The 23,805-nt window shown below is 43.6% G+C and overlaps 1 protein-coding gene across 1 annotated transcript in view; it reads left to right on the top strand.

The window, feature by feature from the left end:
* LOC138473218 (extracellular calcium-sensing receptor-like) overlaps positions 1-23,805 on the top strand; it is a 112,135-nt gene that overhangs the window by 62,777 nt on the left and 25,553 nt on the right. Inside the window, exons 2-4 of the mRNA XM_069611823.1 lie at positions 7,885-8,733; positions 9,092-9,319; positions 15,855-15,978. Of these exons, the coding sequence (XP_069467924.1) occupies positions 7,885-8,733; positions 9,092-9,319; positions 15,855-15,978 (1,201 nt within the window). The remainder of the gene's footprint in view (positions 1-7,884; positions 8,734-9,091; positions 9,320-15,854; positions 15,979-23,805) is intronic.

Below are 23,805 nucleotides of genomic sequence, written 5' to 3' on the forward strand. Positions count from 1 at the left end.
CCAACGGAGTCTGCACCTGGGGACAACAAATGACTTGTAGTACCCCAAGAGAACAGACCACAGTTCTTGCAGTTAGCCCATGAGATTCCTTTGGCTGGTCACTTGAGTTTCAAGAAGACTAAAGAAAGGCTCTCATTCTACTTTTATTGGCCAAAGATGGGGGCTGAAGTGGATAAGTACTGCAGGAGCTGCCACACCTGCCAGACTTCTGGTAAGGTTGTCTCCAAGAATGGGGCACCTTTAGTGCCTCTCCCGGTTGTGGGAGTCCCATTTGAGAGAGTAGGGATTGACATTGTTGGTCCCCTTGATCCTCCAACCTCCTCAGGCAACAGGTTTATACTTGTTGTAGTAGACCATGCTACTAGGTACCCTGAGGCAATTCATATGAGGACTGTTACAGCTCCGGCTGCGGCTAAGGCCCTTCTTGGTATTTTTACCAGGGTTGGGTTTCCTAAGGAAGTGATCTCTGACAGGGGGTCGAATTTTATGTCCCACTACATGAAAGCCATGTGGAAAACCTGCGGAGTTACTTACAAGTTCTCAACAGCATACCAGCCTCAGACAAATGGATTGGTTAAAAGGTTCAACAGAACCATGAAGAGCATGATAGGTGCCTTAGAGGACCCCCTTAAAAGAAAGTGGGACCTTCTACTTTGCTTATAGAGAAGTCTCTCAGGAGGGAGTAGGTTATTCTCCCTTTGAACTTCTTTATGGTCATCCGGTCAGAGGTCCATTGGCCCTGATCAAGGAGGGGTTGGAGAGTGCTCCTTCCCCCAAGCCAGTCAGAGTGACTGACTATGTGATAGGTCTCTGAAGGAGAATGTTGCACATGATGGCAGAAACAAGGGGCAACCTGAAAGCTGGGCAAGCATTGGTCAAGCACTGGCATGATCAAAAGGCTAACATGGTTGAGTTTACTCAAGACCAGCTAGTTCTCGTTATGATTCCAACAAGGCAGAGGGCCTTGCAAGACAAATGGATGGGACCCTTCAAACTTGTGGGTAATCTTGGAGAAGTCAACTATCTGGTGGACTTGGGCAATCTCGAGGAGGCTCCAACACTCTTCCACACCAACAGACTAAAAGCGTATGTCTCCAGACCTGATGTAGGAGCTTTGCTTCTAGCATCATCAGAGGAAGAAGAAGAGAGTGAAGCTCTTCCTGATCTCCTCAGAGGCTTACCTTTAGACGAAAAGATTGAAGGAGTAAATCTCTCTTCAAATCTGACACCTGAGCAACAAGAAGAGTGCAAATCTATGTTAAATCAGTTTGCCTCTCTGTTCTCACTTTCACCAGGCTTGACCCCTTGGGGACAGCATGACATACTAACTGGTGACTGTTTGCCAGTCAAAAGCAGAGGATATCGAATGTCAGAGAATGTAAGAACCCACATCAAAGGTGAGGTCAGCAAGATGCTTGATCTTGGGATAATAGAACCCTCTACTAGCCCATGGTCTAGCCCAGTTGTGTTAGTACCAAAGGCAGGATCTAAAGAACTTAGATTCTGTGTGGACTACAGAGCTCTTAATGCAGTCACTAAGACTGATGCCCACCCTTTACCAAGGACAGATGAGTTGGTGGTTAGACTTGGTGCAGCCAAGTTCCTCAGCACATTTGACTTGAAGTCAGGCTATTGGCAAATAGCCCTGACAGACCATGCCAAGGAGAAAACTGCATTTTCTACCCCAGTTGGCTTATACCAGTTTAAGGTTATGCCTTTTGGATTGAAAAATGCACCTGCTACATTTCAAAGGATGGTAAACGAGGTTCTGAATGGGATGGAGGACTTCTGCATGGCATACTTGGATGACATAGCAGTGTTCAGCAATTCCTGGGAAGAAAATATGGACCACTTTAGATATGTTTTGCAGGCTCTTGGAAAGGCCAATCTGACCCTAAAGGCGAGTAAATGCCAGATTGGGCAGAGTAAAGTGGTCTACCTTGGACATGAGGTAGGAGGTGGAGAAATAAGGCCTTTGCTCAGTAAGATTGAAGCTGTGCAAAATTGGACAACACCTACTACTCAGACCCAGGTGAGAGCTTTCTTAGGTCTCACTGGGCAGTACAGGAATTTCATAGTGAACTATGGGACCATAGCTTCTCCACTGAATGTCATCTCCTCTCCTAAATTCCCTAAAAAGGTTAGATGGAATGAGGAATGCAATCAGGCCTTTGAAAACCTGAAAAAGGCTCTTTGCCAAGCCCCAGTACTCAGACCTCCTGACTACCACCAAACTTTCATTGTGCAGACAGATGCTTCAAATGTAGGAATAGGTGCAGTCCTCAGTCAAGTGGATGGGAAAGGTAGGGAGCACCCCATTTGCTTCATCAGTAGAAAACTGAAGGATCCTGAAACAAGGTGGGCAACCATTGAACAAGAGTGTTTTGCTATTGTGAGGGCTCTGAAGAAGTTTAGGCCATACTTGTATGGTTCTACTTTTGTCATCATTCAGACTGACCACCAACCCTTGAGATGGTTAATGCAAATGAAAGGGGAAATCCCAAAACTATTGAGATGGTCAGTCTGCCTGCAAGGGTTTGATTTCACCATTGAGCACAGGTCAGGGTGTCACCACCAAAATGCTGATGGTCTCCCTAGGATGTATGTCATCGACTAGAGGTATGAGATTTATCCAGGAGTGGATTAAAACCTCCTGGGGGGGGGAAGGGGAGAGCGAGCGTTAGGGAGAATTCTCTGTTTAGGCTGAATTTCCTAACCTAGTGAGTCCCCCAGCAGCTTTGCTGGATTTCTGGAGTTTGTTTTTTTCTCCTGCCAAGAGTGATACTCTTTTTCTCCCACTCTTGGACATGATTTGTGGTGTTCCTTTGAATGTTAATGTGTTTTATGGGCTATGGGGTCCTTTACTCCATAGGGTCTGTCTTTTATTTCTGGCACATAAGCATAGATCCCTATACAGAAGATATGTTATCAATGATGAAAATAATTGCTTCAGTCCTCACATTGCTCAGAGAACTGCAAGGTTTCAAGTGGTGACGGGGTTGAACATGTATCTGGGGTTTTTAGAAATGTTTAATGTTACTCCGAAAAAAACCAAATGTGATACCCTTACTTCTAAACCCACCAATAAATGTGCTGAGGAAATCTTTTGCGAGTGCAGTTGAGCAAAACAATACATCTGCTCAATGAGACAAACATCCCCAGAGTAACAGATGATATTAAAAAAGAACTATGGCAGTGGAAAGGGTTCTTCATATCCTGGAGCGGGAAAACAGAAGCCATTCATACTCAAGAATATCATACTCGGATAGCTCGTCACTTTCTGGGCCTCATCATGCAAGCTCACAGGAGATTACCTTCAGATACATACTCACTTGATTGGGGAGAACGGAAGCCAATGGTTGCAATAGCTAGCCTTTCCCAGTATCCCTCACTACTCTAGTGTGGCTGAACTGTCATATGCATTTGAACAGTTGAGATAATCAGATCAATTATTGGTCCACATGGAAGCTCTTATAACAAATATTGTGAATGGTGAATTGGGAAGGGAAGGATGTCAATTCCTGGAGCCCCGGATTGTCAGCCTCCCTCTAAAGATCCCACACCAGAGCCCTCAACACTGGTCAATTTTACATTCAATAGTAGAATACTATTGTTGCAAAAATAATGGAAAAGGTAGATCTCTTCCAGTTGTAGTCGTTTCTACTGTCAATTCGGTCTGGATTTCAATGCCAGATAACCGGTCTTAAAAATATATGCATTTGGCTGCTGTGCTTATGTAATGGCATACACGGGATTGTACTTAAAAGACTAGTCTAGCTGTTTTTATAGCTTTCTTAATAAGGCCACATGCTAGGGAGAATTCTCTGTTTAGGCTGAATTTCCTAACCTAGTGAGTCCCCCAGCAGCTTTGCTGGATTTCTGGAGTTTGTTTTTTTCTCCTGCCAAGAGTGAGACTCTTTTTCTCCTACTCTTGGACATGATTTGTGGTGTTCCTTTGAATGTTAATGTGTTTTATGGGCTATAGGGTCCTTTACTCCATAGGGTCTCATGCGTTTTTCCTATATGTGTTACACAGCACCCTCCGTGCCGTAACACTGGGGTGTCATAGTGACCCCCCACCATAGACTCCATACCCTGAGACTGACTACTGTCTCCCAGGGCATGTAAAGTCACCATTGGCTTTACTAGTCCCGAATTACTAACAGAACCAGTACAAACCATCATATTGTGGACGTGCTGGTAGGGGCAATTCGATTGCCCCTGGGTCTGTTATTCGAGGGGGCACTGTCCCGTCCCCCCTCGTCGGGTTTTGGCTGGTTGCAGTGGATACTACTTTTTATATTCAACCGCAAATATATCTCTAAGGGATTTTCCCATTGTTTGAGGCTAATACTTTTTTACATAGCCTCTAACATACCGCCGGTTTATTTATTTAATATTAATTCACCGGTTGGTATTTTCTGCCAAAACTCGGTTTTAAAATGGCGTTTGTGTTCGCCTCTGTAACTCCAAACCAAAGGTCGAGCCCTTTGTTCCACTTTTGGCGGGCTTCTACACAGAAGTGCTCCAAAGTGGTGTCACTCTGTCTGGGTACCACAGAGGGTGTGGGAGGGGGTTTAGGCACCCTGGACTGAGTTGCCTTGGCAACTCAAGTCGCATTCTTGTGTGATTGGCCCAAGTGGTGATCCGGCCGGCTCACCACTTAGCATGTTTGATTGACAGCTAGGCTGAATGAATGGGGGGTTCTTGCATAAAAGCAGGGCTTTTGGGACTGGAACTTCAGAAGTCGCCACAGGACCTGAAAATCCGACGAGGGAGAAGCTGAGCCGACCTGCTACGACGACACCACCGGTGGAGCCCTGCTGAATCGACTCATCACTTCCCAACGACAGAGGAGATCTCCCTTCTGGAGAGTCTTCTTCCCTTGACTGGTGGGCACAACCAGTTTACCTTCTTTTCTCGCATCCCAGGACGTCTTGTGGTCGAATTGCCCGTGCAAAGCACCCCGGCAACCGGATAGCCACTTACCACTGGACCGCGAATAAAAGGACCACTCCTTTTAATTGAGAACTCCACGGTTGGTTTCTTCCCTGGCAGTGCAACGGACTCCTGTTTTCCTCCCCGACGAGATCCTCTCTTCCCCCGACGAAGCACCGACTTGCACCCGCTGCCAGGAACAACTGCCCCCGCTGGAGCGTTCTCACCATTTTAAGGTACCGTGTCTGCCAGGCCTCCCTTTCTAAAGATTGCTACAAGGTAACAATAATCCCTTAACCTTCTGGACTGGGCTGGCCGACTTGGCCATCTAACTGGTCCCTTTCTGTTGGTCCAACTCTTTCTGAACCTTGTGCGAGACTTTTGGGCACTTTCAACCGTGTGACCTTTGACACATTTCGACCGGAGCCACTTAAAGTGGGTCCGGCCTTGTTAATTTTGACTTTACGGTTTTAACCTGCCTTTCTCTCCTACTGTGTTCGTCCGAAAGTGTTGGGATCTGTTTCTATCTTTGCTCTGCCTTTCTCTCCCTCTTAAACCGATTGATTAGAGTGCCATCTTCGTTGAGCGCTCACCGCGGTCTGAAAATAAGTGTTGCTTTACTTAAGACTTGTCTAATAATCGTTGCAGGGAGTGTATATCTTTTAGAGACCGTGTTTTTGAACTGCTTGATATTAGTGCCAGTGTGTTTAACTAGATGTGTTTTTAAATAAATAATTATGTCTCTTTTACACCAAGCTCTGGTCAGTGTTTGCTTGTTCTACTGTGTTCTATTGACCTATTGTGAATACTCTGTATACTGCCTAACTCTTCTTGAGAGAAGTCTGACTGCTCAGCCACAGCTACCAGGTAAATCTGGGTGGTACAGACTGCTACCAATTGGGTTTAGTGCCAACCACCTGTAGTCTTAAATCTTTTGCAGTGGTCCCAGAGGGAACTGCACAGGTTTCTGACTAACACCACAGTACAACACGCTGCGGTAATCCTCTGGCAATTCGCCCATGTAACCACATTAACCCTGGTTGAAGGTTGGGACAAGCCTTTTATCAGGGGCAACCTTTATTTCAATTTGCAAACTACTAGACAGGCATAAAAAGTAATTTGCCTCCTCAATTCTATACATACACAATGTCTTGCCCGCTAAGAGACAATTATAATTAGCCAGTGGTTAGTGATGAGCACAAATTCTGTGCTCGCCGTTTAGGCTCAATAACAGCACTAATATTCCAAGAACACCGTGCATTTATTTTAACACACTGAACCATAAACATGCTCGTCAATTGGCTCCCCACAATCAAATAATGTGGTACACAGTTGTTTCCTTGTACCACAACTTTCATAATCATAGGCCCGGGTGGTAACGGTGGGGGTGTTTTCATCAGAACTATCCTTGATAGGTGGGGTACAGCAAGAACCACCACCCTCTCCTGTCATGTCTGTATGACCTACGTTTTTAAGACTACATGTTGCCATTTTGACTTCTTATTAAGCAGATAACACCGTTTCTTTATGGATATCTCCTCTAAACAGCCTGTTCATTAAATACTTGGACACAATTCAGGAGTGGAGGCAGGACAGCAAAATAAACATGAATGCTGGTAAAATTGAACTTGTGGGTTGGGCTTGATAAACCAGTTGTTATTCGAACGTATAGATGCACAAACTCCTTGGGAGTTGTTCTCAGCGTTCAGTTTGGGGTTTACCCTGGCCGCTGCCTGACCCTTTAACACCCTCAGTCAGAGTTGTTTCCCAGAGGATTACTGCAGTGTGTTATATGTGGCCTTACCAGTAAAGCTAAAAAACAGCTAGACAAAAATGTGTCAGTGGGGCTCATGTTTGAGTCGTTTAAGTAGAATCACATGCATGCGTATACACAAACACCGTAATGGTATCATCAGCCAAATGCGGGCTAGTTTAACACACGGTATGTGGTGTTAAAGTGCCTTTATAATATGGCCACTGATTACATGGAGAAAACCACTAACACCGTAGGCTTCAAAGGCTCAGATGTTGCGCATACCTACTTAAGACGCCTTAGATTTAAGTAGAACTCTAAGAGGCATAGCTGCACGTTTTCCAGTGCCATGTATGACACCTCTAGCCAGTCCTATTTTTTGCCACTGCCTGCTCAGACTTGCAGTTGTTTTCCAGTGTAAGTATGGGCCTACATGTCCCAGCATGCAATGGGAAAAACAGGACCGGCTCTAGGTGTTAGGCATGGACAGGGAAACGTGGCAGCTCTGAAGGGAGGGAGGCAGAATGTTTTCTGTGCAGGCTGTTAAAACTCTTTAGACGTTCAATCGCAGTCCCCCTTCAGAACAAACCTTTAACGATTGGATGTTAGCTTGTTATTGGCACCAGCGCCTAGAGACCCCACGCAGTATAGCGCTCTATACAAGTGCATAATTCAATCAATAAATCATGATATAAGTGTTTACTATTTAAACTTCTGTACAACTCTCTAATCCCCGCTGGCTCACACTTTACAAAGCATCTAAAGATACAAAATATGCAGGAACACCTCTCAAAGAGAAGACTGTCTATGCTTGAAAAGCAGGAGTTATTCTCAAGTATAATGAAATATAGAGGTACATAACAGTGAATGCTTGCTGTGCACTACTGTACAGGTTGCATTTTTGTCAGACATTCACCTTGTGATATGTGACTGGATTGAAAGTGTGGGAAAGTATATGCGCACAGTGAATGGTACTCTGTTGGCCAGTAGCTCCCTTGCGGACTCAATATTTATTTTACCAACAGCCCCTGCTGCAATGTGAACTTCCTGCATCTTCTGAGCTAGGAGGGAGCCAGCTGCTAATAAAAAACGACAGGATAGTATACATGTTTCCAGACAAAAGCCATATTGCAATGCATTATCAGCAAACGCTACCAATAATGACATGTCATTGTCAACCCTTTTCTCTGCAGATCAGTTACTCAGCAGTGGTGCCCACTCTGAGTGATAAAGCACAGTTCCCATCCTTCTTCAGGACCATCCCAAGCGGGAATGAAGTGGCTTTCTGCATTGCCCGACTGGTACTCCACTTTGGCTGGACTTGGGTGGGTGTCCTGGAGCTGGAAAATGACTATGGCCAGCAGGGTAGTCAAATCATCAAGAGCGAGTTGGCCAAGCATGGGAGGTGCATTGCCTTTGCTGAGGTCCTCCCTCTGGTCTACTCGCAAGAAAAGATCCTGCGCATTGTTCAGGCCATCAGGCAGTCTTCAGCCAGGATCATTGTTGTCATCTGCACCGAATCCCTCCTCATTCAAGTGATGGAAGAGATATCCCGGCAAGGCATTTCTGGGAGGGTATGGGTGGCCAACCACAGTTGGTCCAGCTCTCGCTCTTTCTCTCGGAGAGAGTTTGCTGTGACCTTAGGGGGCACCATTGGGGTGGCCATCCGCAGAGGAGAGATGACAGAGTTCAGAGATCACCTGTTCAGGCTGCAGCCATTTGGGAGTCCATCAGACCCTATCACCATGGCCTTCTGGGAACATGCATTCAGGTGCCAGTGGAAAATTCAATCTGAGGGCAATGGAACAATGGCAAGAAGCAGCCAAGTTGGCAAGGAGTTACCCATCTGCACAGGCTACGAAAGCACAAGATCTCTGGAGGAAACTATCCTTGATGTGGACAACTTCAGATTCACCTACAATGTGTACAACTCTGTCTATGCCATCGCTCAAGCCTTACACAACCTCATCCATTGCACGCCAGGGGAAGGTCCGTTCGCACAGGCAACATGCTCCCTCTTCAGAGACCTGAAACCATGGCAGGTAAAGTAGCACCATAGGTTTAATGAATTTGTTTACAAAAAGTGCCTGAAGTAATTCTGTAAGCCCTACAGACGATCAATGCATGGCTACGTTTCCCTTCAGAAAATAGCCACCGAGGTTCCGTTTATTCCTACATCACATCCCACTCCCATGGCGCGAAAATCCACTACCACATATTGTACCCCCTCACCTTACCTCCTATGTTTCCATCAATTACATTTACATTGACCAGTTTCTTTCTAGCTCAGATCGCGCTTTATAAAACCCAAAGACAAAAATAGTAGGTGGTATCTGTGCTTCTTCAGAAAAAGTAGATAACCTACGGTTTTCTTCTGAGACAGTGTTTATTCTCTGGCAGCTTTTCCATTACCTGAAGAGAGTACGCTTCCTGAACAAAGATGGGGAAGAGGTCTACTTCGACCAGAATGGTAATCCACCTCCTGTCTTTGACATTCTGAATTGGCAGCTAGATGCAGCAGGTAATGTCCACTATGTTAAAGTGGGTGGCTTTGACCTGACCGCCCCTAAAGGAAAGGACTTCACAATCAACGAGACTGCCATCGTGTGGCATGGAGGGCACCAGCAGGTAAGAACGAATTCGCCAGTGCATGAGAGGGAATGTATAGGAGCATGGGCTTGGCCCTCATACGTAGAGTCGTGGCTTCACGATAAGGGAACCGCCAATACGGCTTGGCTTCTTTCAGAAGAAAAATCAATACACTCTTGTTTTGACTTATGTTTCAGGGCAGATATTCTAGCTTTGGAATTCCAATTTGTCAATCTCAAATTAGCTCCCAAACATGAATCAAACTACGTTTACAATTCTGTAAATGTGGACAATCAGTATTTTGATTATTATCAATATTTGCCCAAACCCAACAAATAAATATTTCTTCCTCCTTGTCTCGAGCAAGTCAATTGGAGTTTAAGAAACAATCCCCTCTATGGCCAGTACCTTTCGTGATGCTACTTTTACAGTATGAATACTGTTAAATAGACTAAATCTGTGTTGTTCTATTTTTGTATCTTACTGCTTCTGAAGAGCGCTATTCACCAAAGGCTTTCACTACCATGTAGATTTCACACTCTCAAAGAGATCGCTACGATGAGTAGCGTTCTTTAGCCTATATTGCCAGCCTGTCTCTTGTGTATATGAATGTCTCTTAGATTAATTTCTTAGGCTCAAGAAGCAGATATCCCAGTGCCATAAAAATGTGGTTAAATCTCTAAAATTCCAGATTTCGATAAAAGACAATCAAAATATGCTGAGGTCTCTGATTAGTGCCAACTCTAAAGAATTATGGTCACAAATAAATAAGAATTCGGGAGACAAAGTACATAATTTAGAGCTTTCTATCCAAGAAGACGTGGACTCCTTGCTCACTGTGCACAGAGAGGCGCACAACTCAACTTCACTGATGAGGTCCAACAAGGCTATAACAAGTGTCTGGGGTTGCTGTTGGTACTCTTGTTAAAAGGAGGTTTGCCTGGCATTTCGGTGCTTGACTGCCCTTGTGGGTGAGACAAAGACTGATATGCAAATTGATATTCCTCTTTTGTGAAAAGTACAGTGAGCAAAAAGTGATGAATGCAGACTTTCAAAGTGGGAATAAATCACAGAACAGGTTATCATGCCATGTTCTTTCTAGCGATGGGCGCCTGCAACCTTTTTTGTATCCAAGAAGATACTTGGGTCTCTTTCTATTAAAAGAAATTCAATAGTGCGATGGCCCATACGCTTTCTTTCAACTGGATGTCTAGTAAAGATTCAGAGAATATGTGTTCGTGGGAGAAGGAGGACATTATATGGGCCATTGACCAATCAAAACCTTCACAGGCCCCTGGCGCTGACGGGCTTGCCCCATTTATACTGAAAAAGGACCCCATAGCCTGGGCTTCCTTTCTTAAACCACACTTTGATGCCATTTATGTCTCACACATTTTTCCTGCGTCCTGGCCTGAGTAGATTATTAACCCTATCTTTAAAAAAGGTGATCCCAGTGATCCCGGGAATTATAGGCCAATTGCTTTAATTGACTCTTCCAGCAAGGTGTTTTCGATTCTCCTTCTAAGATTTCTCAACACCTTCTTGGGTGGGAAGGATATCTTGCCACGCTTTCAGGTAGGATTCCGTAGATGTATGGGAACCTCTCTGAATGCAACAATACTGAAGCATCGCCTGCTCACTGTGAGGAGCTTCCAGGGAGACCATATTTACATGGACTCGCTGGACTTGTTCTCCTCTTTCAATTGTGTGCAGCGGCAGTTGCTCTGGGATAAACTGTTGGACCTTAAGGTGCTGAGGAAACTGGTGCAGTTGATTGCACTACTAGGAATGGTCGGTATCGAGGGCCATTTTGATGAATTTAGGGCTTAGACAGGGGAGTACTTTGGCACGACTCTATTTAATCCTTACTTGAGAGAGATTGAAGAACTGTGGGCCACTCAACAAGTAGTTACCGTTAAATTGGGCCATATACAGCTTCATTGGTTGGCCTTTGCTGACGACATTATCATTTTTGACAGGACTCCGCAGGGCCTGCAAAAGAAGCTGGACATTTTCTTTCAGTACACCCTTAAAAACAATCTAAAGGTTAATGGACAAAAATGTAAGGTGGTGATGTTTTCAAACAATAGCAAACCTACAACAATGTGGTGGTCCATGGGTATTGATAGGGTTGAACAGGTGGCCTCTGTAAGGTATCTTGGCTACCACGTAACCAATGCTTCATCCATCAATCTGTGGACGAACATGCTGAAAGAAAAAAATATACCCCTGTTGTCCCCATGAAGATCATTTATAGGAAACTATGCACATTTTCCTGTCTCCCTGTCATAAAGTATTATCAAGGAAAGATTGAGCCTATCCTATTATATGGCCTGAATATTGCATCGGTTAATCTTGGAAGACCTTGGATACAATCCAGGCCATGGTATGGAAAAACGTGTTGGGGCTCTCTAGCGCCATTCCCAGAGCGATTTTGAGACACAAACTAAATCCAATTTCACTCAGTGCCCGATTTCAGTGGAGACAGCTACACACATTTCCTTCCCCACCCCATAATACCATCTTCGAGGATTTCCACAAAATCCTGACAGCATCTGCTGTTAAATCTGTTAATTCGTTTAGAAGCTCTATGGGTGTATTGTTGGAGGATGTCCGTGATTTTTTCCTGAAAATATTTCACCTAATGGAGAAGTAATCGAATTTATTTAACCTAAAAACGAAATTCACTTTTTACTTTTTAAACTTTTTTTTAATAATGCAGGGGGGAAACCCCTGCCAGCCCCCCTTCCCCTTCCCTACCCTAACATACACTTGCCACACCCCCCACCTATTATGCACTATACATATACCATATTACCTGCCATTTTCGGTCAAATATATTCAGTCACTTCTTCTTAGGTGAAATTGTTTTCAGTGAAATCTATGGCAACGATTGTTGGAGCGTATTGGATCCTCTGAGGGGGAATTGAGGAAAAATCCAGCGCCGTGAAAAGAAAGGTGTTTAGGGATGACTGATGACTGACCGTGGAGGCCTTGGGGTCTTATTCATCCTATCAGGAATATGCAAGGTTTCCAAGAAACCTCAAATGCTTCCCATGTGCTAAGGTCCGTATAACATAGGTTAAATCAACTGAAAACTAAAGAACAGACCGAACACTGGGGTAAACAACATCAAGCTATGTTCCGGTTGCTTCTGTAATTGGTGTGGATGTATGGAAACGCTCAAGCATTGGACTCTGGACTGTCACACTTTAACTTCAATCAGATTGCCATCCTTTCTTAAGGAAAGCCACAGTTTCGCCACAGACAGCTCAAAGTAGATGCTGTGGTCGAGACTTATGTGGGGAGAGAACTTGGGCCTCATTCCGAGGCTGGCGCTATCCATGGAGTAAATAGCACCATGGTAAGCAACCATGGAGCTATTTACTCCATGGAAATCCGGCATGGTGAATGGAGTAATTACCGGTCCATTCCAAGGTTGGAGGGACCGGTAATTCCCCATTCACCATACCGGTTCCCAATCCCCATTCCTGCCCCCATAGGGCTCAATGGGAATGGGGAAGGAGTAAATTACGGCACCGTAAATTACGGTGCCGTAATTTACTCCACGGTCCCTTTGCGGGTTGGATTTTTAACGCCTGCTAAAAGCAGGCGTTAAATGCCAACCCGCAAAAGGGAACTCGGAATATGGTGGTAAGTGTTAACGGTCACCGTTGCCATTAACGGTGACCGTTAACCCTTACCGCCAGCCTCGGAATGAGGCCCATTGAAACCTGCGTGCAGCTTGATGATGTAATTAAAAAAAGAAAATAATGGAACAGACATCGGGCCTCATTCCGAGTATGGCGGTAAGGGATAGCGGCCACCGCTAACGAGAGCGGTGGCGGTAATCCCTTACCGCCATACTCCGAGTTCCCTTAGCGCCATGGTGCTTTTAACACCTGCTTTTAGCAGGCGTTAAATACCATGGCGCTAAGGGACCTTGATGTTAATTACGCCACCGTAATTTACGGTGGCGTAATTGACGCCTTCCCCACTCCCATTATGCCCTATGGGGCAAGAATGGGAATGGGGAAGGGTAAATGGGGATTGGGGAATTACCGCCCCGCCAACCTTGGAATGGGGCGGTAATTCCGCCAACCACCAAGGCGCTGCCGGTCCGGGTACGGCGTCAACCAAGGCGTTAATAGCGCCATTGGTTAGCGCCGTACTCGGAATGAGGCCCATCATGTGCTCAGGCGATTTAACTAGTTATTCAGCATAATTGTTTTTTTTTCTGGAAAAGCTGGCACTATAATTGTTAATTTGTGACATTTTGGCATTCAGTGGCTACATTTCCCATTTCAATCTTTGCACAAATAACTGTCCCTGCCTGTCTTTTTTTATTTACTGCATGGCAAAAGCAAAGACATGGCAAGGCTGCCAACCCTGCCCCTACTGTGCCTGAAGCTCCAGACGCCTTTACAGGCCTTTGAAGGTGTTCAGGGAGCTTGACACCCAACATTTCGAAGACTCTATTAGGGCCAAGCTGCAGCAGTCAGCTTTGTTGCCATGGCCACGCTGATTGGTAGAACTAGGTGAGAAGGGTCCGGTGGGACTCACAGTTTCATGACCACTGTAGCGGATCTATTGCTTGAGAAGGCTGCTGTCCTGTCTGCCACTGTTTGTTGGCTGCTGCCGCCGCGGTCATGGGTTGAGAAAATGGACAGGCTCTTGCCGTTGGAGTCATGGGGCCTCATTCCGAGTATGGCGGTAAGGGATAGCGGCCACCGGTAACGAGACCGGTGGCGGTATTCCCTTACCGCCATACTCCGAGTTCCCTCTGCGCCCTCGCCCTTAACGCCTGCTTTGAGCAGGTGTTAAAGTCGAGGGCGCAAAGGGGCCTGCAAGCCAATAACGGTGACCGTAATGAACGGTCACCGTTATTTGCATCTTCCCCATTCCCATTGAGCCCTATGGGGGCTCATTTGGGAATGGGGAAGAGCCTTGGTGAATGGGGAATCACCGCCCCGCCAACCTTGGAATGGGGCGGTGATTCCGCCATCCACCAAGGCGCTGCCGGTCCGGGTACGGCGTCAACCAAGGCGTTAATAGCGCCATTGGTTAGCGCCGTACTCGGAATGAGGCCCATGGTCTGGATATTTCATGAGAGTGATCCCTTCTGCCTCAAAGTGGGTGGGACTTCAGCCCCGCAGAGACGAAGCCTGGTGCCTACCATGCATTCAAGGCAACTCGGCTGTTACTTTACTTGTTTCACTCGTTGGTCGAAGTGAGCGGGAGCAGTTGGGAGCACTGCTCCTCTACTTTTTAAAATTAAGTTTTACTGTTCCTATACTTTTATTTGAAAAATAAACCGTTTCAGAATGGTTTCATTATAAAAAAAGTGTAGGAAGAAGTTGATACTTGCCATTTCAGTGCAGTACACTGAACGTTCCCTTAAAAAGCAGGTGCATGTGTTTTGGGGTTTGGAAAGTGCTTGGGAGGGGGCGTGGTGATGGGGTTTGTGTGGAGTGGCTGCATGCCAGCAGCGAACATGGTTCCACTACTTCTTTTAGTACACTTCAACCACTGGTTGCACTGCAGGACGATGCAGAAGATTCGGGCACTTTGGTACTGGAATGTGGATTGTTCAGTAAGACTATTGCAAAGGGGCAAGGGCTGTGATGATATCAACTGACAGACAACCGAGGGCACTGAAGCTCTGCACTTGATAGTGGGAAACTACATCTTTGGGTTGCACACTGGTCATGCTGTGGTTCGAAGAAGTGACAGGCATGATGGCAAAGGAGTCACTGAAGACTCTAAACCTTGGGTAAGGTGTCCTGCTGCCAGGACAAGGTGCCAAGGAGCTCTGTGAGCTAATGTGAGCCATTATGCACTGATGGGAGGCCGGGAGGGGGCTATTAGCAGGGACCTTTGTCCCTTTAGAAATGCGCATGGTAGGGAGTGATCAGCAGTGGGGAGGGTGCATAATGCTGCAGGCATTATGAAATAATGACTATGGCTTTACCCAAGGGGGATTTCTTAGGCTAACATTAATCTGCATGATTCTATTGTGACTCTGCATGCAGGATAGGGAGAATAAAACTAAAGCCATCCTCATATTGCTCAATATATTTCTATAATGATGAATATAGTGTAAGAATTTGAAGCACTCCACCTGTCTCTAAGTGCTGTATAAATAAATAATTACAATTAAAGTTAATTATGAATGGTAGTGTCTTATGTGATGTGCTTTGTTTCCAAAGAATTGTTTTAAATACTTTAACTCTGGCACTTGTCCCTTTTTTAAATGCTATTAATTGCTCATGAGCTCTTAAATTTGTTCATATTGTAATATACTCTTTCACCCATTCCACTTGACTGAAGGAAGTGTAACTTTTACTTTTTCTTTCTTCTTCTATTTTGTGTGGAAATATTGTGTAAAGTTTTAAGTAAATCACAATAAAATAAAAAAATAAAAAGATTAAGATGTTTGTCTTCTACACAAATCAGTCAAGTGGTTTCCTCTCACTCTACTGTCTTATTTAGGAATCAGTATATTCTTTGGATTGTTGTTCTGATTTCAACTTGTCTCACCTGTTATAGCTCTTCATGTGTTTGCTCCTCCAAGGTTCCTCGCTCAGTCTGCAGCAACAGCTGTGTCCCTGGATTCCGCAGAGCAGCCCGAACTGGGGCTCCACTGTGCTGCTTTGATTGTGTTCCATGTTCACCAGGAGAGATCACAAACCAAACAGGTGGGTCCCAGTTTCCAACCTGGGATAAACCAAGCATACAGCACGTAGGCTTGTTTGACAAATTAACAAGTTCCCACAAAAAGCTCATTTGCACGGTACCTGACATATATAGAACACAAGCTTAAACAAAACACATACATTACACAAAGTATAGGTTGGAAAAGTATACCTATAGACAGAGCACGCCTCGCAAATTCTTACAAATCCTGTTAGACTTGCAGGGTGAGTTCCTTAGTTTACATACAAGACCTAAGAGAACTGCACTCACACCATGGTGACAGATAACACAATATTTACAAGTGCTTTCTGTAAAATGTAGCATGTCACAATAAGCAAACTTAATATTTCTTATTTAGTATTCCAAATGCTATCCTCATGTTTATTCTTCTTTATTCTACACAATATATGTTTTTGTGATCTATGTTACGTAATGTTATGTTAATGGATATGTATACCGTGCACTATCACCACGGTAGTAGTCCCCTGGCGCTCTTGCGGATCTTAGAAGGTAAGATGGTGGGAGGGGTTAGTAAGCTTGAGCAGGGAAAAGAGCAAGAGATCTGTAATGTGTTGTTGGTTCGGTTAACACCGTTCGTTGAACTTATGTTGAACGTTATGTTTTGTTGTTGCGATGTAGTGAATTGCGTGCAGTTTGTAGTGCTTTGGAGGAGCGGTTGTGTTCCTGTAGAGTGCGAGAGTTGTATGCAGAGGGGAGAGATTGTTTAGTGGGGTTGGTTAGTGGCATCGCTATTTAAATGTATTTGTGTCTTTTTAAATGCACGTTTTTAGACATTTTGCTAATGACTCTGTAATGTTTAAAGGGGAAGTGTGCTCAAAAATATTATTGTTCCGATCGTTCCGGCAAGTTTTTTTAAGCATACTGTAATCGGTCCTAAAAAAAATTCCTGTGCATCTTACCTTAGTTTTCTGCAATTTTACACATGCGAAAACCATGGTTTAGGCGTGGCCATCTTGTGCTAATCTCATCCGTTGAGGCATTGCTCTAAGTTCAAGCGCGCTCAAGGCAACAATACAGATCACCCGCCCCTGAAGCTGACATCACTAGTCCATCCAATGAGCGCCAGCTATTTTCGTGACATTGATAGCCAGCGTAGCTAAACATGCCCAGTCATCACCCATGCTATAACGTTACCTAACGCAAACCAGGAAGATAAACACACACACACCCACCTACAGCGCTTCACTATTCTTTCTTGTCCCCGATCTAATAGGAAAAGCTTATATTTCAAGAAAACATCATTAGTCTGCAATTTAACAAGTGCTTTTAATTATCAAAAAACACTCACAAGAGATTTTTAAGTCCACGAAAAGAACAATACCTTTTTTCCATCGAAGTAAGCGCTAGTAACCATCACATGATTTTAATATTTTTTATGTGGTCCTCGTAAAAATGCTGATTGCGTGCAACCATCGATTAATTCCATGAAACCAATTGTTTTGTGTCCATATGTTACATCTGCAAAACTTTAGAATGATGCTCATGGTCTGCACTTTCAACTGCAACGTTTTCGCTTCATCACAATTTTAAATCGTGAACTCTAACAGGTTGCTCATTGTTACTGGTAATGACAAAGGGCAGACTGGTCCCTGTCGGTCGTCCCACATAATCGTGATGCTATAAATGCTGTTGATGGTGATCCGCCAATGTTGATTGAAGAATCCATCTGAAGGCAGCTGGAAACTATGGCATATGCAGAATGGTACAATATATCTGTGTTGATAACAGAATAAAAATATATTTTAGTCGTTGTTCTGTAATCGAATATGACAAGTTAACGTACAATTCAGACCCAGATGAAACCTATTCATGAACACAAACCACACATAATTAACACACACATGACAAAATGTGTGAGTCTTTCAGACCGCAACACGCATGATAGGTTAGCGCTCTGAAGTGGGTATATAGCTCCCAATGGGATGTAGAAGCAGATGCAGAACATAAGGACAAAGATGGTCATGTTTCATGTTGAACCACAGCCAGATGGCATTATAACATACCTGGTATGTTAAGTGATCGAAAAGCGAAACACGCGCCCACGTCAAATGTCCATCCCGTCACCCTGCAGCACCACTTTATGCTGCGCAAGGATGCAACGCTGACAGCACACCTGGGTATTCCACTCGTCAAAGAGCTTTGGATATCAGTAGTCTAGATACAGGTTCTGGTCAAGTTATCAATCCATATCAAGGCCAGTAAGCAACACAGGCAAAATAATGAAATCTCGATTCAGCCCTCTTTAAACCATAGATACATATCAGTCAATACTAGACAGATAAACAATCCGCAAGTTACACACTCAGTTTCTCAAAATGCGCAGTATAAATATAAATCAACATAACACATTGTACTGTGTCCATTATTTTTGTTTTATCGCACATCGATGAATTAGTTATTATGCATCGAGCACATGTGCCATTTTTAAATCGCAAGAACATTATGTTAGGTTGAACTCACATAATTTCGGGATATTCAATTTGCTCGATCTTGCCAAGTAACCACTCCGAATTACAGCTGGCAGGAATTGAAACTAACTTCCGTATGTCCACATGCATAATAGTAAATATTATCATTTTTTGGGGCTACTCGACACCTTGTGGCCTTCGAGCAGTTGCTAACTTTTGCCCAAGGCCAAATAACAATACTTGCTTGTTTTCAGACATGGAAGACAGAGATGGCTAGGATTCCAGTTTGTGAAAAAATGCTAAAAAACGAAACAAAACGCTGGAGTTGGCTAACGGTTCAGAAAGCAAAGTACAGTTACAAACAGCTATGTAAAATGTGTTTGACAAAAGGAACGTATGAACAATTGAGAAAGGTATGTATTGCAGGTACCTCTGTGGATATATCATCTCTGTAAGAAAATTAAATTGAAACCCACCCTCTCCCTCCTCCTGCACTCTTTCATGGGACAAAGGACATAATGGGTTGGTCAGTGTGAGTATTTCTTCCACCCAACACCCATGCAACATCCAACGAGCATTCCGGGTGCATTCCACAGCGAGATAGTAATAGGCTTAGCATATCATCGTGCTTTTCAAAATGTAACTTATGACAGACATGACAATCACTTCATGGATATATGAGTCCAGCTGACCCACGTGTTAATCTACATTTAGCTGAGAAACAAACCAATTGTGGCCTGGCATCCCATATGGAGCAGGATCGTGTATACTGTCTAACAAATCAACCTTGCGGGTTCAGACCCTATGTGTGATGTCAATAATGACCCTCTAGCCTCGCGAAAGGCACCAACATTCACTGTCGAGTCCGAACGTTATTGAGCAGCTAAGACCTTTGGTGTTTTTTTAAAAGTATTTTTTATTTCTTACAATTAAACCTTGGTTTACTGAAACATGTGAACTTTCTGGACAAGCCAGAACGATTGATGTGGCTTCGCATGTGGTAAAGACTAAGGGCCTGATTTACAGAAGTGCTGTATAATGACGCAGTCCCATAGTGAAACGTCTGTGAATCGGGCCCTTAGTCTGGGAGGGTTAATACTGATCGGCTAACCCTGTGCACCACATTGCTGTAGTGCTTGGTTCTTCTTGGAAAGGCTGTGCAAACTCAGGAAGGGGCCTGAGGCAATTAAGAATTTGTTTCCACTATTCGAGTAGGGAGTGTCCTTGGCGGAAAATCATTTCTCATTGAATAGAATAGCCTGGGAGCGCATGCTAACCCAGCAAATAGTGAATACCTTTATGGGTTATTTGTGTGTGAAAGTTACCTTCATGTGTTTGAAGGGCGTACCCTTTCTTACAAATTATTGTCGACAGCACGCACCTGCACTTCATACATATATAAAACATATACCTTGTTGTAACAACTTATTGGGTCGACTACTGGGAGGCTGTTAGTGCAGATTTTCTAAAGCCAAAATACAGGCTTATTCAATGTATTCAAAGTAGTCAAGTACTCAAATCTTAGTATAATGCTGTACCACTTTAAGTTCAAGGTTGCGTAGGCATAGCAGCCACGTTTGTCTAAGGGTGGAGAGGGGGATGTGGAATTAGTTAATGTGATATTGTAATACAAACATTGCAAAGAAACAATGAAACACTATGTATTGGCAAAATAAATGGTTTATTTAAATAAGAGTAGACATAGTTAATTCTCTGTGCAAATAAGTAATAACTGATTATATACAACTACTTTTATAAAAACACAACACTATGCTTGAAGGTACACAGACCGAAGCAAATAACCTTATTTGGAACACATAACAGGAGTTCTTTGGCAGTCAGAACCAATTGTTCCGTTTATATTACTTTCGGTAGTACCAGGGCTGTAGACCCTATCAGTTGTAAAATGAGGCTCAGCAAGAAATCATATACTACAATAAACTGGACAATATATTTCTTTGATTTGGTGAAACTCAGATACTGTGTAAACAAATGAATGTACCCTTACTGGTGATAAATGCTCTAAGTAATTTGTTTATATGGACAGATGCAAAATTTAGGGCCTGTCCACAAGTTTTTTTCAATGGTATGGTCTCCTAAGTAGGAGATCCAATCAAAGAGTCTGTAAATACTCGACGCTCACTGTGTTAGAAGTATGCAAAAATTAGAAAGCAATAGTTTATTTGCTAGTTGCATGAGTACATATAGTGCAGAAAGAAAAAAAAACATTTAAAATACAATGTTTAAGAATTGCGACATACATGAGAAGAGTAACAATTAACAATGACTTCAAATGACGAGTGAAAGTTATGACATATACAATAAAATGATCAAAAAAACAAAAAGCAAAAAGCACTGTATATTCAATATACAATCTCTAAAGTTATTTCGTTAGCACAGTAAATATACACACTTGTGTGAACACAAAAAAGCTTTGTGGTAAATCCAAAGATCAAAGTGGAAACAAAGGGGCTATAAAGTCACCCCAGTTTCTAAAAGATGTCCTAATTGGGAGATAATTCCTTGTATGTGTTGGGTATTCCTTCTAAGTATAACAATACATGTTTCAGGGTCATATGGAAAACAAGATATCTTATAGCCTACGTGGCAGAGACTGAATGGACAGAGCCTGGGACAACTGGGAACCGTTATACTCCGCTGTTCCCGGTTGCTATCACGTTTCAGCAGATTTTCAATGAATTGCGTCCGCCTTCATCAGGGCTCCTTAGGGGCGACCCTGCCAGTGCTAATTATCCCAAGTCCTCGGTTTTTGATCACTAAGAGGCATATAGCTGAGCATGGAGGATCCTCACAACTGGTCCCATTATGATATACTGGTGCCCGGACAGTGTTGTTAAACCAAATGGTGATTCTGCTGGTTTGAGGGCAGTGGTCCACTTGCAGGGTAGTAGGTTGTTGCTGGGATTATACTCCTGGTCAATGAAATGGTTGCTAATGAGAGCCTTGTAAGTGGGCTCGGTTGTGCCTCCTGTGCAGGGAAGGTGCGCTGACCGGCTAGCGTTGAGCGCGCTTCGGCCGTGTCTATAGTGTCTATAGTGACAGATACTGGGCACGGTATAAATCAATAACTCGGATTAAGTCTAACACAGTAGTTCTTGGGGCGTTAGCCCTCGGTAAAGTAAATGTATAACGTGTCTGTGTATACAGCGTCTGTGCAATTAGGTCACTGTGGGAGGGAAGACCACGTGCACCTGGTCATTGGATCATTTAAATCTGGAAGTCAACCTTTCCACAAGTTCAGATTTAGGAGGGCAAGGCTCGTTTGCAATGTTTGGTGGCATTCTATGTGTCCTGGGAACAAAATCAGGATCCATTCAATGAGTATGCATGGCCAACACAGTCAATGTCAGATCTTTTACAAATTCAAAATCCATTTCATGATATATTGGCCTGGCCACCCAGTGTTTCCCACGTTTTGTAAAGGCCATGAGGTAACAAAGCATCTCGAATGTTCCTGCAGTTTTCACTTGTTTCCTCCCAACGTTCTCGTTATGTGCAAGTACAGCTAGTCTTGTTCTGGGCTCCATACTGTCTATGCCAAAATGCAACCTTTTGGGCATGTACTTTAGGCACATATTATGGAACACCTTCAAATCTCCAGTATGAAAGAATTCTGGGAGTCCCTTCAGGTCTCTTGAAAGCGTTTTATCATACACAATCTTCTCAAGTGCTTTGTATGCACCAACCACTTCTTCTTGCATTCCTGCTCCTTCGATAAAGGTCCGTGTGCCCTTCGTGGAAATGTTGGTTTTCTGTCCATACGTTGGAACAATGGTGCATCAATGAATGCCATTTTTCCAGTAGAATTTCTAAAGATCCATTACAAGTTTTGGAACTCCACCAAAGATGGTTGCTGATAGATTGACACCACTTTAAAATACCTTCGGAATCCTTCTTTTTACCTGCAGCTGTAATCCTTTTATTGATTGATTTTGCAATCTGCCATACATCATATTGATGCCAAATTTGTGGAAACTGCTCTTGCATGGCCTTGGCTATGGAAACGTGCCTGTCAGTGGCTATCAGGTCTATTTGCATTCTCCTGGACTGCAGATGTTTGATGGATTTAATGAAACCATGTTTCTCCATGGCTACAGACGATGTACATTCAGACACCTGCACCATCAACGAACATACTTTTTTTTACTTTCTATGTCTTGAAAGTGGTATGTGCAGTACTTAGCGGAAAATCCTGGACTGTTACACTGTCAGTCGCCAGCTATCCTGAAACGTTTGCCAGAGAATGTACTGTCCATTGACATATGTTCCACTTCCCAGGCTTGACTAATAGCAGGGAATAAGAATTCCCTTTGAAATTTGTAGTATTGGGTTTTAGCAAGGAACTAAAATCCCACAAATTGACAGAAACTGGAAATCTTACTGAAAGTCGATCCGCTGAAGAGTAAAGCTGCTGTACAAAGTAGAATTCCAGCAGGCACTTTGCCGAGCATCGGTTGAGCAGACCATGAAAATGTATTATGGAGGTGAACACAGCTGGCATGGATTTTCAGGTTAGTGCCTTGTAATACACGAGACACATTCACCAATGGCTGCCCGCATATGTTGCCTCTTAAGGCATGATCACATTTCAGCATTTGTACAATGTCTAGAACGCAGCTGTCGAATACAAAGTATTTTTGCTCCTTTAAAAGCCAATCATCTGGCAGTAGTGTGTTTTGTGAGTCGACAGTGGTGGACAAATCACCCAAATTAGGCAAACTGTAGTCGAAATCTTGAGCCAATTCATCAGTCGATTGCGTTGAAGCTTCAGCCTCTGTCACTTCAGGCTGTGATATTTCCACATGAATTGGAGAAACAGGAAACATTGAATGTTTGCTAGGTGGAACATTTTTGGAGGGTGTTGATTGTGTCAAAGATTCTGCAAGCAATTGCAATGCATTTTCATTGTCTTCAGTTTCATCTGTCCTAGGTCACACAGAGTCCATGGTGACTTTGTACAGTTTGCAGGTGAGATTCCATTCATTTTCCAGCCTCTGGACAAATGCATCATGAGTCTGAATATTGACCTGACAACGCTGTGTCTCAAATAGTATTTCTTCCATTGTTGAATCAGTTTGGCAAGAGACATCTTTGGTTTCAGTTGTTGTCTGAGTCATTATACTCCTCTTCCTTCTGGGCCTCTAACAGATTTATAGAAAAAGATGATCAATGTATAGCACACATACATAAATACGATATACAAAATGTAATATCACTAAAACATGCGCTTTAAAAATTCTCCACAATAAACTTTCGTTCTTTACCCTTGATTTCTTAATTGGCTTTGTGACCGTGGCCTTCTCTTTCTAGACTGCAACATCAAGCTGAAAAAACAGCGTTTGTATATGGTTGAAATCAAGCAAATCTCATTTTCACACA

Source organism: Ambystoma mexicanum, chromosome 1p (genome assembly GCF_040938575.1).
Source record: "Ambystoma mexicanum isolate Mex_15411 chromosome 1p, UKY_AmexF1_1, whole genome shotgun sequence".
In the NCBI taxonomy this organism is placed as follows: domain Eukaryota; kingdom Metazoa; phylum Chordata; class Amphibia; order Caudata; family Ambystomatidae; genus Ambystoma; species Ambystoma mexicanum.